General features: G+C 42.3%; 1 protein-coding gene across 3 annotated transcripts; it reads right to left on the bottom strand.

The window, feature by feature from the left end:
• Window positions 1–1531: 1531 nt before the first annotated feature.
• LOC112574167 (amiloride-sensitive sodium channel subunit delta-like) lies at window positions 1532–10754 on the bottom strand. Of its 3 annotated transcripts, XM_025255052.1 has the most exons (11): window positions 6147–6463; window positions 5650–5729; window positions 5200–5291; window positions 4690–4852; window positions 4429–4518; window positions 4044–4167; window positions 3566–3641; window positions 3257–3314; window positions 2792–2874; window positions 2373–2448; window positions 1534–2032 (listed from the first exon to the last, which is right to left on the bottom strand). In XM_025255052.1, the coding sequence occupies exons 4-11, from the start codon at window positions 4723–4725 to the stop codon at window positions 1754–1756; spliced, it is 822 nt and encodes a 273-aa protein (XP_025110837.1). In that variant the 5' UTR covers window positions 4726–4852; window positions 5200–5291; window positions 5650–5729; window positions 6147–6463; the 3' UTR covers window positions 1534–1753. The 3 variants fall into 3 exon arrangements, 2 of the variants coding, with proteins under 2 accessions (XP_025110838.1, XP_025110837.1); XR_003101370.1 differs by lacking the exons at window positions 1534–2032; window positions 2373–2448; window positions 2792–2874; ... (2 more) ...; window positions 4044–4167; window positions 4429–4518 and adding exons at window positions 6983–7190; window positions 7661–7973; window positions 8128–8246; window positions 9218–9374; window positions 10463–10754 and having other exon boundaries at window positions 4805–4852; window positions 6147–6740; XM_025255053.1 differs by lacking the exons at window positions 5200–5291; window positions 5650–5729; window positions 6147–6463 and having other exon boundaries at window positions 1532–2032; window positions 4690–4812.
• Window positions 10755–15969: the final 5215 nt, after the last annotated feature.

Here is a 15969-nt window from a genome sequence, read left to right as displayed (position 1 = left end):
ATGACGTCGAGTTTTTCTGACGCGAAACCACGACGCAATCAACACACTCATAAATACAAGGCAAGGGCAACAATCTCTAAGAAAACAAAAGACAGGGGCAACAACCTCCCGCCCCTCAGACTGGTCCGTGACAATTACACAAATACAACAGTGTCCGCTCGAGTAATAGAAGTCCATACAATACCGGGTGCACCCATTGCCTTAAAATTACACGAGTGGTGCTTTTATTTAAGGAGATTAGAAGGTTTTGTGACAATGACATAAAAATAGAAATGTTTAGCATATTTTAGCTGAATCGTAATAGTTCATAGAACAAATTTGTTATAAGTTATTAAGTTATACTAATATTATCATCTTACCTGCTGACTCAAATCTTTAGGAGCTTTTCTCACAACCTTCATTATTGTCAGTCAATTTGAGACGCTAGTCACTCTCATTGACACAAATGTTCCTGCCTTGTCAAATGCTATTTGCCAATAAACAGAAAATCATAGAAGCATGAATAAAAAAATAGTGTGCTAGTGTGTAATAACAAAGTGCAGCGTATCTCGGCTGTTCGAGTCTAGAAGAGCGTTCGACAGGCAGGAGAGTGAGTGTGAAATTAAGTGACTATCGCTATTTTATGTTTTCTTTGGTCCAATTACTCCGATCGAAAGGGATGGGAAAATTAAGTGTCAGGTCAAACACACGGCGACTTTACCGCTGACTCGTCTATCTCATAAAAATGTCAGTCTACACCTCCAATTGCTCCAAACCCCCGACCATTTAAGTCCCAGTCCAGTCCGTCGAGTCTTCCAGAAACTATCACACCCCCGCCCCCTTTCCCTTTTGTCGTGTTGTCAGCAACAATGCATTACGGCCCACGGCCGATGGCCGGCATGGGTGGAAGTTGCTGTCATCTTAGTCACTGGCCTCTCAACTAAAACAGGGCCAACATAATTTGCCTCTAGATGACAGTTATTCAACGTCGTATATCAAACAACAGGTGACTCAAACTGGAAAGTAAAGCACACATGTGCCAACACTGAGAGAAGGCGTGAAACAACAATACACTGTAAATAAACAAGCTCGTCAGCTGCAGCTATTCAGAATCAGTCATGTGGAACTCGAGCGTTTCGATGTGCACCTTCAGAGGTGACTGTACCCTGTATGCCAGCAATGTGCCCTAAGGTACAGGAGAGAGAGGCGAGTTAACCGGGTTTGTATCAGTCGAGGGATCTCAAAACAACCAGGTGCAATTACCTGCCGTTTTCTTTTCTTTTCTTTTCTTTTTAAGGGTTTAAATCCGACAGAGCTTACCAGCTCAGAAAAAACCTTGAGAGAATTACCTAATTCTTCCTACACTTCCTCATCCCTTTTTCCTTTATAGTGGGAAATTCCCTCTAGGGAGTCTAGGGGTAATCACTTTCCTGCCCTTTCACGACCCTTGTACCAAACATGCACCAAGGTGATGAGCCTGACACCGACTGTCGGAGTGCAGAAGGACTCAGGACCTCACTGCTCACCACATTTTGTCTCTCTCTCTCTTCCTTCCCTTCATCATCTCTTCCTCAGTTCCAAATTTATTTACAACTGTTACTATTATTAGCTACAGATAAGTCTATATAAGTATGGAACATTTCAGATCCTGACAGTAGCGGACATTGCAATTAAAGCCCGAAATCTCGCAATTATCAAAACGATTTTATTTGCGGGAAAAATGTGGAACCAGCCAAAGCAAAAAGCAGCATCCCATTAAGAAGAACAATGTCCGTTATTGTCTTGAACTCCAGGAGCCATGAGGCTGTTGTCGTGTCCGCGAGCACTCCCACCGCTCTGTGCCGAAGGCGTCGCTGAGTTTTCTGGAAGATTCTTTGTTGCGAACGCGTCTGCGTGCTTGGCGATGCAGCTGGCAGTTGTTGTGACAGCAGCTGAAGCTGAGGAGGTAGGTGGCCAGCTCCATCAGGAATTGCACCACTTCAAAGCCGCTGAGGACGGAGAGACCCAACCACAGTCCTACTGTGCCGCCCACGTCAGATGCGAACTGGGGCAGCTGTGACAACATAAAGAATGAGAGATGACTTGGCAGCTGTGACTACAGTCAAGAATGAGAGATATTTGGCAGCTGTGACTACAGTCAAGAATTAATGGCGAGAGTTAGCGCTGTTCCACGCGCCATTTTCTAGGATTTATAGAGCACCAAGGATGCAACATTCAGGATGAAGCTGAAGAACAAGGCCTTCTTCACAAATTCCTCCACCCACACCTGACCATACATCCACATCCTCACATCAAAATTCTCCTGCTCACCTCTGCAATCCTTCACTTCACCTCAAAGTCTTCCCTCACTTACCTCACAATCCTTCCCCTCACCTGACAGACCTACACCTCACCTCATAATCCTCCACTTCTGTGATGTTTTCGTAGTTCAGATCCTCGTAGAAGATGTTTAATTTCACAAAGCTGTGGCTGTAAAAGTGGAAGACATGAGGTCAATGGACAAAGTAATGAAAGAAAGGATGAAAATGAGAACACAATTATCTTTAGTGTAAAATAGTATGAACATCGAGATATACAAATGAAAGAAAAGTAAGCAAAGTGTACTGTAGAAGAGCAAAATTTTGAATATTCCCCTGTAAACGGACGAGGACAGACTGTGTGTGAGGAGGGAAAGGATCAGGGGACAGATACAGACACAGAGACCGACAGAACGGTAGAATGCAATTACTCCAAGTATCTACATGGATAGATGAGAGTCTGAGAGGACAGCAGACGAACAAGAGTAGACAAGGAGGAGTAGCTAGCCTCTCACGCAATGGTCCGTGTGTCAGCCTGTCTGTACTTGTCACACTCTCTGGCATCTCTGTGGCCACACAATGTCTCCACCAGCACCGGCTGCAACAACACAACACAACTCCGACGAATGGAGTTGAAAAAAACAAGGCAATGAATAAAGTTTTACTTTGAATACACATTTTAATTTTGTTACACCAATATACAAACTGGGGGTTAATTATAGTGCAGCTGTTTTAAGAAAGGAAGAAAAAAAAAATAATAATTGACAAGTATGGTCTATTTTGTAGAAACCATTGACTCAAATTTTAATCATCAATTTTACATTTAAAGAGTGGGTTTAGGATGAAGCATATCAAAGAGACCTCATTAAGAAAAGAATTTGTTGAGCTCCACGTGTTTCAGAAAGAACGAACAAGCAAAAGAAAAAAGAAGCAGAAGAAGAAGAAAAACGCGCACACACATGAACGTGCAGTCAACTGACCGTGTAAGCATCGGCTGGCCAGTGGCGCATGGACACTGTCTTCACATAGTCCTTCTCACTGAGAAAGAGAGAAGAAAATAATCACTAGATAAAAGTACAGCACCATCAGAACCACCAAAGACATTGTCCGAAGAAGTAAACACTTAGTTTTTTGAGTAAACAAGTGCAACTTTTTCTTAGTTGATTTTATACTTAGTTTTATGTTGAGTAAGTACTTAGTTGACGAGTTAGTACTTGCCACTCGAATAAAGACATGTTGAATAAACACTTGTTATTCAGTAAACACTTGTTACTTCAGTAAACACTTACTTGCAGGGGTTTTCACAGCCACAGGGGACACTGCCCCTCTCGAACTGACGCTGAATTCTCAACATGCAGCCCAAGTCTATGAAGCAAAGATAATAAATTAATTATTGATGTTCTTAATGAACGTGAACATACATATTTCATGCATTAATTTATTTTAAACAACTGCTGATTGATATAGTGATGCAATTATCAAGAGAGGTCGTGCTAACAAATGCAGACAAACGTTTGACCAGATTTGCCAATGTTTACATGTCGGTTATAGAAAAAAACGTATCCAAAGTTGATCAAAGTTCGTCCTTGTGTATGTGTGTGTGTGTGTTTATGGGTATTATGTGTATTATGTGTGTGTATGTATATTATGTGTATATGTGTGTGTGTGTGTGTCCGGCCTTTATTGTCCCAAGTTTTGTCGCGTTCCATGCAATACACTGTCAGACATCCGGGTCTTTGTGCCGTTTATTGTGACTAGTTTACGTGCCTGACTCTGAGCGGCACACGTTCAGATGACTGTTCATTGCCATCTGAACAATCTCGCCGCCTTGTTCGTTATAGCAGTCGCACTGGTCCATGATCATGGACTGTTCACAGTGGTGCTGGCAGGCCTGCAACAAAAGGGAGACGATTGTAAGTGGATTGGTTAAACTGTAAAGTGAAAGAGTTACCTCTCTGTGTCGTTCACTACTGATTTTCTCTCTCTCGCACACACACAAATATCAATGGGAGGGGAAAGAAAAATAAAGAAGAAAGAATACAAAGAATGAAAGGATGAAATCACGGCGATAGTATAAGAGAAGACAATGTCAGCACCAAGCACATTAAACAAATATTGACAAACACTTGTGTAACCAACGTGTATGTCCTACCCGACGTGTGTACGTCACGTTGTACTGTTTCCGAAACTCATCTCCATCCTGGCACACGCCATGCGGGTATCCAAGACGATTGATGTTCAGCTGCAAGCAGACAATTAGCAAACATTTGAGACTCTGGAAACTTCTAGTGAAGTGGTGCCCGAAGTCCGCACATGACATGATATAAAATCACGTGGGAATAGAATAGAATAGAAACTAATTAACATAATGAACAGACACTTGACATAAACACTAGAACTAGATGAGACTCACGAGTTTCAGGGCGATGTTGGTCTCCGTGCCCGCCATGATGGCCAGGCGTTCTCCTGCGGGAAGGGCATGGTGTGGTGCGGGTGGATCACCACATGGATACCCGTACCTGTTGTCATGCCGCGCAGGTACTCATCGCTCTCCAGGAACACAGTCAGCGAGAGACCTGTCCACACACACACAGATACACAACCATTAATGCACACATTATTTCCTTCAGTACAGCACTTTTACATCAAAACTACCCTTGAACTAATCTGAAACTTGCATTATGAATACATCATTAAAATTTAACTGCTACATAAACACTTTCAGTCGAAACAATTTAAATAATTAATTTTTAATGTCTACATTTTTAAAATTTTAGATAAATTTGTGTTTGTTTGTTTATTTAAATGCTGGCCCGATGTGGGGAAATTTTTCACCCCTTCTACTCAAAGGGTTGTTATAGTATCATCTGCTTTCTCACTTTGGACATTATCTCCCTTTCTTACCAGAGGATTGGAAACTTACCTCCCCTATAGCCACTGCTTGTGACAATGAAGTCAGGAGGATCTATAGTAAAGCAGTTGCCAAACACAAATGATGACAAGTGTGTGAAGTTCCTGCAGCAAGATGAAACATAGAAAGTTTAGAATTGCTCACTCGTTTTCTAGTTGGAAGTGGAGTCTGTAAACAAGTAGATGAGAACATCAATCAGATGTGAAAAAAGTTGCAGTAAACGTAACCTAACAAAGACTGAAATACACTTTAAACCACTAATTATCGTAAATATATTACTTGATTTGTGACGGAAGGATTTTTGTAGAATGAAATAAGTCACTCGAATCCTATAATCTAGGACCGGGAGGGGACCAGAGGAGGGAACCACACATGTTCAGCCTGGGTAACGGCACTACACCTGTAATGATAAGCCCCAGGAGAAAGAAACCACCAGGCGACCCAAAGACTGTTGAAACTCACTCAGAAAGACATCGCTTTCCAGCGAAGGAACAGTCGACTAGCATGTCCTCCAGCTGGTGACCACCGCCGCACGAGTGGACCTGCAATCACCAAAGGAGCGTGTCATCATGGTCACGTGACCAGCCAGCCCGTCACAGCACGGACTTGTATCATACATAAGGTGACCAGACGTTTCGGGGGCGAAAGCGGGACACGTGCCGACGATGGTGTCGTCACCGTCAAAGAACGCCGAAAAAAGTGATTTTTAAAGACAAGCGGGACATTTGATGGACTTGTCAGAAAGCCAGAAAGCGGGACATTGGGCTTCCCGCCCGATGAGCAGGCGGGACACGAGGTCAAAAGCGGGACTGTCCCGCCTAAAGCGGGACGTCTGGTCACCTTAATCATACACTTGCATTGTCGTGTCATTTCTCGGGAAAAACCCCAAAGGCATTCCCTCTGCCCTTTCATAGATTAAAGCTGCTGGGAAATCACAAGGCGAATTACCGATGGCTCACCTGTTCATGCTGGAGTAAAGGTGGATGAACTCCTCCCTGATGCTGGCCGTGACGGAGGGCTCCGTGAAAGCCTGTTTTATCACCGACTGGCCGTCTGCTTCATCGGCCTCCTCCTCCTTCCTCTGTACCTTCTGCATGGTCTTGACCTTGGTAAAGTTGATGCCCAGGTCAAGGTGATGGAGAAAGGAGATGTGCTTCCGACCGGAGGACTGTTTCTGCGCATGTGGAGTTTCTGTCGTGTTTGCCTTTCGGTCACCGAGCGGGGTTACATGCAGAACTTCCTGTGAACTTTCACCTTCGACTGAAGGTTGCTGTTGTTTCAGGTCCATGGTGCTGGGGCAGGTGGTGTCAGCAAGGGAAACACGGTGTGGCTGCCCGTCTGGCTGGCCCACTTGTTTCCAGAGAGAGTTTTGGCGGTGACGGTGCCGATGCTGCGTCTGGTGCCGTTCAAAGGGAGACCACTGCTGCCGTCATGCAGACTTCTCTCCCTGCCGCCACGGTCCATCAGATGTCTGACAGTTCTGTTGTCATTCTTTTCATCACTGGTCTGGTTGCCGACAAGACTTCCATCCCTTTTCTGAAACTTTCCACGGTCTGCTCGAATAAAGTCCAACGAGTGATTGAGCAACTTGCTCAGATACTATTATTTTCAAGCAAGCTCGACCCTTTCAATAAAAACAATAAACAATCCACACACACACACTGCCATGGTGTACAATAAACACGCTGCACCACAATCCTCACAATGAACACTTTTACGGCGCAATAAACACTGCAAATATCTTTGAACAGTATTTTTCAAATAAATAAACACAAAGCAAGTTGCCGACACTTACTTTCTGAATTGTGTCGCTTCCACCGACCTACAGTTCTAGACTGTCCACGATGTCCCTGTTTGGTTGTTTGTGGCCTCTGTGTGGAGCTGTGACCAGGCTCTCCATCGTGAATACTGTAAGAGGCTGGCATGTTGGCGGGCTGTCTGGTCAACTGTCTTTGCGGGATGCTGCGCTTGTGACGGCCATTAATGTGTTCATACGCTCCTGCCTGTATACATGTCAATAAAAACAACACAACTAAAATATGTCTGTGAAAATTACAGATTTGAAGTAGGCAGAATCTTTTGTAATAATGACAATTCAAACAATTCTACTCTCCAACAAACTGCTATCCACAATGGAACTAGCTTTAGTGAATATTTAAAATTCAGTGGGAAAATATTCACAAGGCTAATTGCCCCCAAACCATAATGTGTACCCAGAAATAATTTACAATAAAATAAATGTCGGATATTGAATACTTTACTTTTGGGGGGAAAGGAGATTATAATTACTATCAGATATTATGATCTTTGAGAACGTGTTGTACTTTCAAAAGATTGTTTATTCCATCATTTACAGGTCACAGAACGCCGGAAGAATCATCTGATTTTTGGCCAGTTGATGACAAAAATAATTTCATTTACATCGAAAGGCATTACGTCGAAAGGCATTAGAAGAAAAGCAGGATCAGCTCACCATTTTCTTGGCGATTTCTTCAGGATCCGTGCGGCTGACCAGCGTCCGGAGGCGCTCGGGTGTTTCCGGCAACTTCGACTTCTTGAGCGGGTTGACGTTGCAGAAGGTGACGGCGGGGAAGACGAGGGCGCTGAAGCCGAGCTCTATGACGGAGTGTTTAGGGTAGGAGTAGTAGGAGTAACACAGATAATACAGGTGTCCGGACAGGAGAGTCATGCAGACGAGGAAGAGAAACGACCATGTTAGTCTTCCTGCTATGGAGGTAGAGGCCCGGATGTTGGGGACGCCCTGCATTGAGGTACGTTCTGCAAACCTGCCAACAGAGGGCCGCTAGGTAAGGTATGTCTGTGTAGGTAGAGAATAGTAATAATAATAATAGTAAATAGAGAATACAAGCTTGCGACAGGTCGACAGGTGATGAACATGTCTACAAAATCATACAGAGATGCACAGACGCTCGGTGGTACCTTGAAAGGATGTTGAGGAACCCAGAACAGGTACAGACTGGCTCGGCATCACTGTCTTTAGAGCCTTTACCGCGTGTTCTCACTAACTTATCACCTTTGTTGCTCCAAATGCCCGGATTCTGAAAATGTACAAACATGCAAACTTAGTGACAGATGGCCACGGTATATCATAATGTAGGCAGTTTTTTTAAAAATAAATATTTAAATCGGGTTTAGTCATAACCGTATTTCTTGTTGTTAATATTTGCTGTACTTGAGTGATTGAGAGACTGTGTGTGCAGGGCCGCCGAGAGCCAGCCCGGGCCCCGGGACAGACCTCTCCGGGCCCCTTGTACTTGTAATCGTAAATTATTTTCCCAGTATATAATGTATGTTTACAATTCGAATCTCAATATCTACACTCAAACTCATCTTCTGCATGTGTAATGCTTGGGTGTTCTGTCCTTAGACCTTTCTTTAAAAGAAAAAGAAAAGGAGAAGAAGAAAAAAAAAATCCACTGACCAAGACCGGGCCCCCTTGACAGCCGCGGGCCCGGGTACACCAGACCCCCCTGTCCCCCCCTCTCGTCAGGCCTGTGTGTGTGGGTGGAGGGGTATTAGGAACACCACTTATATTCATCAATATCCACGAAAATATCCATCAATGCAGCCTCTGTTTTTTTAATATCTGAGAGAGAGAGAGAGAGAACAGGAGAAATAGGAGGACGAATTCGATGTCTAAGACCAGAGAGGCGATGATGCACACTTGAATAATCTGTGGTCCACCCCCTCAAGTCCCGGTTGTGTTGCCCACAGCTATTGTTGTTACAAATACCAACACGCAATATCACGAGAATGTCGTGATCCCACAAACAAACGTGATTCACTCAGGCTTGGGTGAGGAGAAATAATGACTGAGTTAGAAATATGGAGGAGTGAGAGAAGGATTTTGCTTGTCATGATTCTATAAAATGTGATGTTCGTGTTGGCGCATGCGCACAAACGTCTAGTACTTACCAACGTCACGTATGTGCGCGTGCGCTCGTGCATGTGTACGTGTATGTTTGTTTTGTCTGAAGTAAATGTTAGCTGTACGAGGCCAAGAACATACAGTGTGGCTCTTGCTGACGTCGTAACGGTCAGATCTCCCGTCCACGGAATGGTCAGCCTCCCAGATGGTGGGCATCTGTCTGCTGGACAACGATTCCGAATGCCAGCGCAGCGGACGTTGCGTCATTGTGCGCCCTCGCAACGTCATCATGTAAGTCCTGCAACATTTTATCTTGCTGCTGATCCTGTGTGTTCATTCGGTGTGTGTTGTGGGGTGGGTTGGAATGGGGATGCATTGATAGGTATGGTTGTGGGTGTGTTTACGTGTGCACGCACCCAAGTGTGTTGGGGATGGGGTTAGAGGTTGGGTGGGCATATGGGTGTGGGGGAGCACCTGCACGTATCAGGGGGATATAAAGTGAAATATTTCATCCTCAAACGTACAGTAACATGCATTATTTTAAACGAAGAGGCTTCTGAGTGACATCTGTGCTGACACCAAATATTTTGTAACATTTACCTTTGTCACAGTCTCCAATCTTGTCCCGCGCCTCTAGGGCTGGGTGGACAGCTCATGCTAACTCACAAACTTCTGCTAACCTTTTGTTCTTATACCCACCTACCCACTCCAGTCAGTCAACTATCTGGTAATCTTCTGTTTTTTTAGAAATCATCAATTAGAGCAATTATTAATGCAACTATTCTGACATTGTAACAAACACTTTTATTATTCTCACAGCAGGTGTTGTCACTTACGCCGTTGTGTATCTCATTGGTTACTTCCAATATTGTATTAATTATTAATTACCATATAATAATAATAATTATTAAGGTAATAACATGGATGATATGTGTAATATAAAAGACCTGTAGCTTAGTCATAGCTCTCACTTTTCATTTGTTACACATTGCATCCTTTGATGAAAAGGTAGAACATAATTATGATCTCATGGTGTAAACTCTGCTGACATCTTTAACGAGGGTATTCGACTGATCCTTAAACATAAACCTAGAAGGTATTTCCAAACATTCTTAGTATCGGTGTGTAGAGACATGGTAAAGTTGTGGAGCTCAGTTTACAAAAGAAGCACTTTCCAGCTTTTTATTTTTTTAATTTTATTTTTATTATATTTTTTATTTAATTCAGTGTAAATCAGGTTGAACAATGTACGCCAAGGAAAAAATAAAAATAAAAAATAAAAGGTAAATAAATTAAAAGTTCCTGATAGAAAATGTAAGTTTTATATGACAGTGAATGTTGAAAGCTTATTCATAAGAACGAAGTAATAATTGCTGTAATACTTACGTCGACTGCTGAAAACTCAAAACAGTTTCCCAGTTTAATCGTTGACGAAACAACTTGAAATGTTTCCAGAAGGGAGAGAGATCACAAAGTGTAAGTGTGAAACAAAGCTGTCGTTAGGCTTCACTGACAAACGTGACTGTGACGACGTGGGGGAGCTGACATCCTCGGGAGACTGCCAGTGTCGTGTCGCATAGTGATGGTGGTCGTGACAGTGCCATGACAGCGGACACAGTGTGACATCTCAGCTGAATATGTATGCGATAGTGAGAGAGATACAGGACGAGTGTGAGAAAGACAGACGGGTAACGGAAGTGAGGGGCTTACATTAAAAGGAGAGATTGCAGGTGTGTGCGTGTGTATGTGTTTGTGCGTGTGTGTGTGTGGTACGTGTGTCCGTGTGCATGTGACATATTTTGACATTCCTTCCTGTCCAAATCTTCACGCATAATAAAAATTAGAAGACAATCCCCTGAGCTTGCCTGCTGTGCCACCTGCTGTCAGGCCGCCATGGAATGTCCCATCACGTGACTTCTTGTGCCGAGGGCAAGAAAAGTTTACGACCAGCGACACAAGATTTATCGCAGCAGGGCGCAGTTCCTCCTGCATCTTATTACAATGCTGCACCTTCATTGTGTATGTGTGTGCGTTTCAAAAGTCGCAAGACTTCAAAAAAAATATATATATATATCTAGCGCTCATATTTGTTTTATTTACTCGGTTAATTTGTTATTTTTGTGAGGGCTGTGTTTTTTCTTGGGCTTCCTTGTTGTGGGAGTTAGTGTGCATGGCATTTGATCTTTTTAAACAAAAAGTTTACAGACTATAAACGAATATGTTCACCTTCTTCATCGGTTTGCCAGTGATTGTTCACTTGAAGTGTGGGTGGGGGATAGGGGAGTGATATCTTTATTTTAAGATCCCGAGGATGTTTTATCCCTCGAAGCGTCGTCATAAAACGGTGGCAGTGGTGCCCTGGGATAAACATGAAGAAGTGTCCACGGGGTTCCAAATGTTGTTTTAAATATAGATAAACTGCATTAAAAAAAAAAAAAGATTGACAGTTGATGAGTTTTGCAGCCCTCAGTTGTCAAGTCTGCCTTACTTGTCCCTGATGTTTGTGATCTCACCGCAAAAAAAAACATTTCCCGGAACTACATGATGCTGTTTGTGAAATGCATATTGTTCGTCTTCTACAATCGAAACGATGTGATTTGATGAGGTTGATGAGCCTGGCTTTATATGTTTTATGAAAAGCAGAAAAGTTTTTAAATACAGATCGGAGGTGTAGCAATACTTGTTCGTAATGACCTGCAGAGATGTACTGAGATTGCTGAAGATGCCGACTTTGCCAGTAGACACACGCCTTCAGAAGTATTGCAGTCTTGTTCAGCACCCGCTATAAGATAATGATTTGATTTTTTGAATGAAGTATTCTAAAAATATAATCAAAACCCTCGTCGGTGTTGTGGTATACGTCCCACGGGAAAATTCAGTTTATGTTAAACAGATCAGATTTTTTTTTAAAAAGAAATTAAAGTTACGATAGCTCATTGAGATAATGAATACATATTACGACTTGTAATTTTCGATGTCAGAAAAAGAATCACTCGACTTCATTCACGACGACCAAGACGATGAGAAGAGAACTAGTCATAAGAAGCCTACAAGTTATAAATCCATTCTAAATAATAAGTATTGCAAACATAACAGCCCTCTAAACTAGAAGTAATAATGTAAGAATTCAAGATTATATTGGAGACTTCTAAACTCATCTGATACAAAGACAATAGATTACATTCCATCTCATGAGGAATTAGTGCACTAGTTAGAAAAGTCAGCACTGCTGATGAAGAGATCCTCCCTAACACGTGCCCCTTAGATGTAATTAAATGATGATTGTTAATGTCCTGAATAAATAACAACAGTCCACACAATGCCAGTCCTTTTTCCCATCTTTCCACCTTTTCCGCTTATTGTTTTTTCCTGCTCGTCGTCCTTTTTCATAAGCATGACAATCTTATTTCTTGTTACTTGGTTCCTCTTTGCATTTTCGGTATTTTTGTTTTGTTTTGTTTTGTTTTGTTTTTGATAGGTACTGTTGTTTATTCTTCCCTACTTCATATGCTGTTTGTTCTTCTGTCCCTCGTATGTTGCTCACGTCTCGTTCTTGTTCTTAGGTGCTAAGAGCATGCTTCTTAGGAGTGTGAGCAAGTGCGATACACATTTTTGCGATTATTATTATTAATCAAGATGAGCTTGGTAATGAATTTCATTGTCTTTCTGTGTGCCAACCTTTGTTAGCTGTCTCGCTTCAAGCGCTGCTTACAGGGTATTTTGTGAGCCAACCGAATGCACTCCAAGTTAACCACCTGATGAATTCTAAATTTATTAATTTAAGCAAATTTATTTGCCTTGCATCTTCACTCTTTGAGTATAATTAATTCTATCCTCCTTTATGAAGTCGACGCCGATGATGCACAGATCTAAGTAACGGGGAGACGGCGCAGATGTAGCAAGAGAAATAAGATGTTCTGAACAAGAAAAGACTTATAAATTAATCCAGGAACATAGCAAACAGCGTAACAGATGCACAGATTAACATTAGACTAAGGTGACCAGACGTTTCGGGGGCGAAAGCGGGACACGTGCCGATGATGGTGTCGTCACCGTCAAAAAACGCCGAAAACAGTGATTTTTAAAGACAACCGGGACATTTGATGGACTTGCCAGAAAGCCAGAAAGCGGGACATTGGGCGTCCCGCCCGATATTCAGGCGGGACAAGAGGTCAAAAGCGGGACTGTCCCGCCTAAAGCGTGACGTCTGGTCACCTTAATTAGACACAAAACTTGGCGCAGATCAACGGGCGACGACGAACAACGAAGGAAAATATTCACTGTAGAGAGCTAGGTAAAGGGACGTCACTCTCCCGTAAACATTGCTGCTACCGTCAATATTTACACTAGTATTTCTCTTACATCACACACACACACCATTATTACAATCATTACACACGTCAAATGACCGTTTTCAAACAATATCATCATCACACACTACTATTTTGCTATTCTCCTGAATATTTCACATCTACAGGGACTCTACAACTTTTTTCCCATTCTTATTATGTTTGTGTGTTTTTCTTTTCTTTTTCTTTTTAGTATGCGCTTTGAGCCTGCCTGTAATGATGAGAAAAAAGCGCTATACAAATTCAACATATTATATTATTATATTTATTATTAAAACCAAACTCACGATTACTATTGTTACCGCTGTCTTACATATTACTATTATCATCGCCATACTTATTACTGGCACCAACACCAACACCAACACCCACTACCATTATCATCACCATCGCTACTCATTACCGTCACCACATACATTACTATTATCATCACAACACATATTACTGCTACCATCACCACACACTGTTACCATCACATAACATTACATAATATCACAATCATCGCTTATTACCATTAACATCATTACTCCTCACTGTTAACTTTACCGGACACATTACTGTTACCATTCCCACTCATTACCCGTACTTCACACTATTGCTATTATCAGACATCATTAACCCCCAAAAAATGTGCATAAACATTCTACTTGAAAGTGTCTTTATCAGACAAGAGCAAACATCGATACAAACAAGAATAAACCGAACAGTAAGAAATTCAAGGGAAAGTACACTTCACTTTACTGAAAGCCGACGAGAAAGCATCATGGGTTAGCTCCCGTTAGTGTCCATAGGTTTCTTCACAGAAGGGCGATGCTCCATACAACAGTGGGTGCGGAAAGGATGTTGATGAGTACTGTAATACCAGGTAAGAGAATATTACCACACACTCCCAACATATCCACTCAGGTTTTCTGATTTCTGTAGGAAAATCCCGGATATTATATGTTGTCATCCTGACATGAGAGGGCGGGGGAGAGGGAATACCGCGATTGTGAAAGAGGCACGGTCTTCGTCAGTGGATTTTTTTCTTCTTCTTTCCTTTTAAAGAAAAGTTGGCATAATAGTCCTCACTCCGGAGCGGGCTACTACAACTTTGATCCTTTAAAGACCAGCTTGAGTGGCTTGCGTCTTTTTTGTTTTGTTTTTTTGTTTTTGTGTTGTTTGTTGTTGTTGTTGTTGTTGTTTGTTGTTGTTGTTGTTGTTGTTGTTGTTGTTGTTGTTGTTCATATATCGGTAGATATAGGCGATATAAACCTAATCTGTAGATTTCAGCTTCCAAAACCCATCCGTTAATTAATTATCAGCCAGCAAAGTACACGATTCGCACCTGCGATCAACGAGCAGTCAACACTGATCACAGCGACAGTTCGGGTTATTCGGACTTTGACACTCTGCATGTCTCGTGCTAAAGTAGCATTTGTTTAAAACCACGAGAAATGCAGAGTGTCAGCGTCCGAATAATCCGAACTGTCACTCATTTTCTCCTTCTCTGATTTGTGTTGACAGCCGGCAACGTTGTGAATGGTGTACAAACGTGACGTAGTACACTGTTAATGGCGTTCGTTGATCGCACGTGCGAATTGTAGCAGATAATTAATTATCGAATGGGTTTTGAAGGCTGACATGTACAGGTTAGGTTTATATTGCCTATATCTACTGATATTTTGAAAAAAAAAAACGCAAACCATTCAGGTTGGTCTTTAACGCCATTTTCCCTCATTTACTAACCACTCAGGTGTGAACAACTCTATGTTCAAGTAGCGATGTAGCGCCGGTGCGCCTAACCCTAATGTTTGCCGTCTATATTATGTTACTAAATGAAGTGTCGATATTGACAATCGAATTGTAAGCATATTATATGCTGGGAAAGTAATTTACAATTGCAATTACGAGGAGCCTGAGAGGTCGTGTGCCCTGGGCCCCTGCTGGCATCTGTTGCACTGGCTGTAGCCATCACGATTGAAAATGGGGATGTTGGGATTCTGACCCTTCTTTTACTTTGATGTCGACATCTGTAGGCTTGTGTTCCTCGAACAATGTGTGTGTAGTTTTGTTGTTTTTTTGTTTGTTTGTTTGTTTGTTTGTTTTTTTGTTTTTTTTTTTTGTAAGGTGGACAATATGGGTGAGGCTTGACTATGACACGTTTCTTCATAAGCCACAGGTGGTGGCAGGTGAGTAATTCAGGAGGCGGATATGGTTGGATGTACAGCATCCTTGATGTCACACTCTCACTAGCATTCCTTAGACAAGGAGGCGGGAAGAGTAGGCGGACTCGCCAACCACTGGGATCAGAACGAGGCGAGAACACTACAAACATCGCCCTCGTCGTCTGGCTGCAGCACTAGTGTGCGTGGTTACCGTGGAGATTAAACCCTTGACTGTGACTAAACCAAGTACAAGCACTGGGTGAGTAGTGCGATCATTGTTCATATTGTCCCAGACTGTGAGAATCTGTTTTGTAGAAGTCACTTCTGTTTGTCTGTATTAATCGCAATAATGCAGAACTATACACAGTGCAATGGGTTTTTTTTCTTACTGTGTGTA

The sequence above is a fragment of the Pomacea canaliculata genome, linkage group LG10, assembly GCF_003073045.1.
Source record: "Pomacea canaliculata isolate SZHN2017 linkage group LG10, ASM307304v1, whole genome shotgun sequence".
In the NCBI taxonomy this organism is placed as follows: Eukaryota; Metazoa; Mollusca; class Gastropoda; order Architaenioglossa; family Ampullariidae; genus Pomacea; species Pomacea canaliculata.
This window is presented reverse-complemented; position numbering and strand designations above follow the sequence as displayed.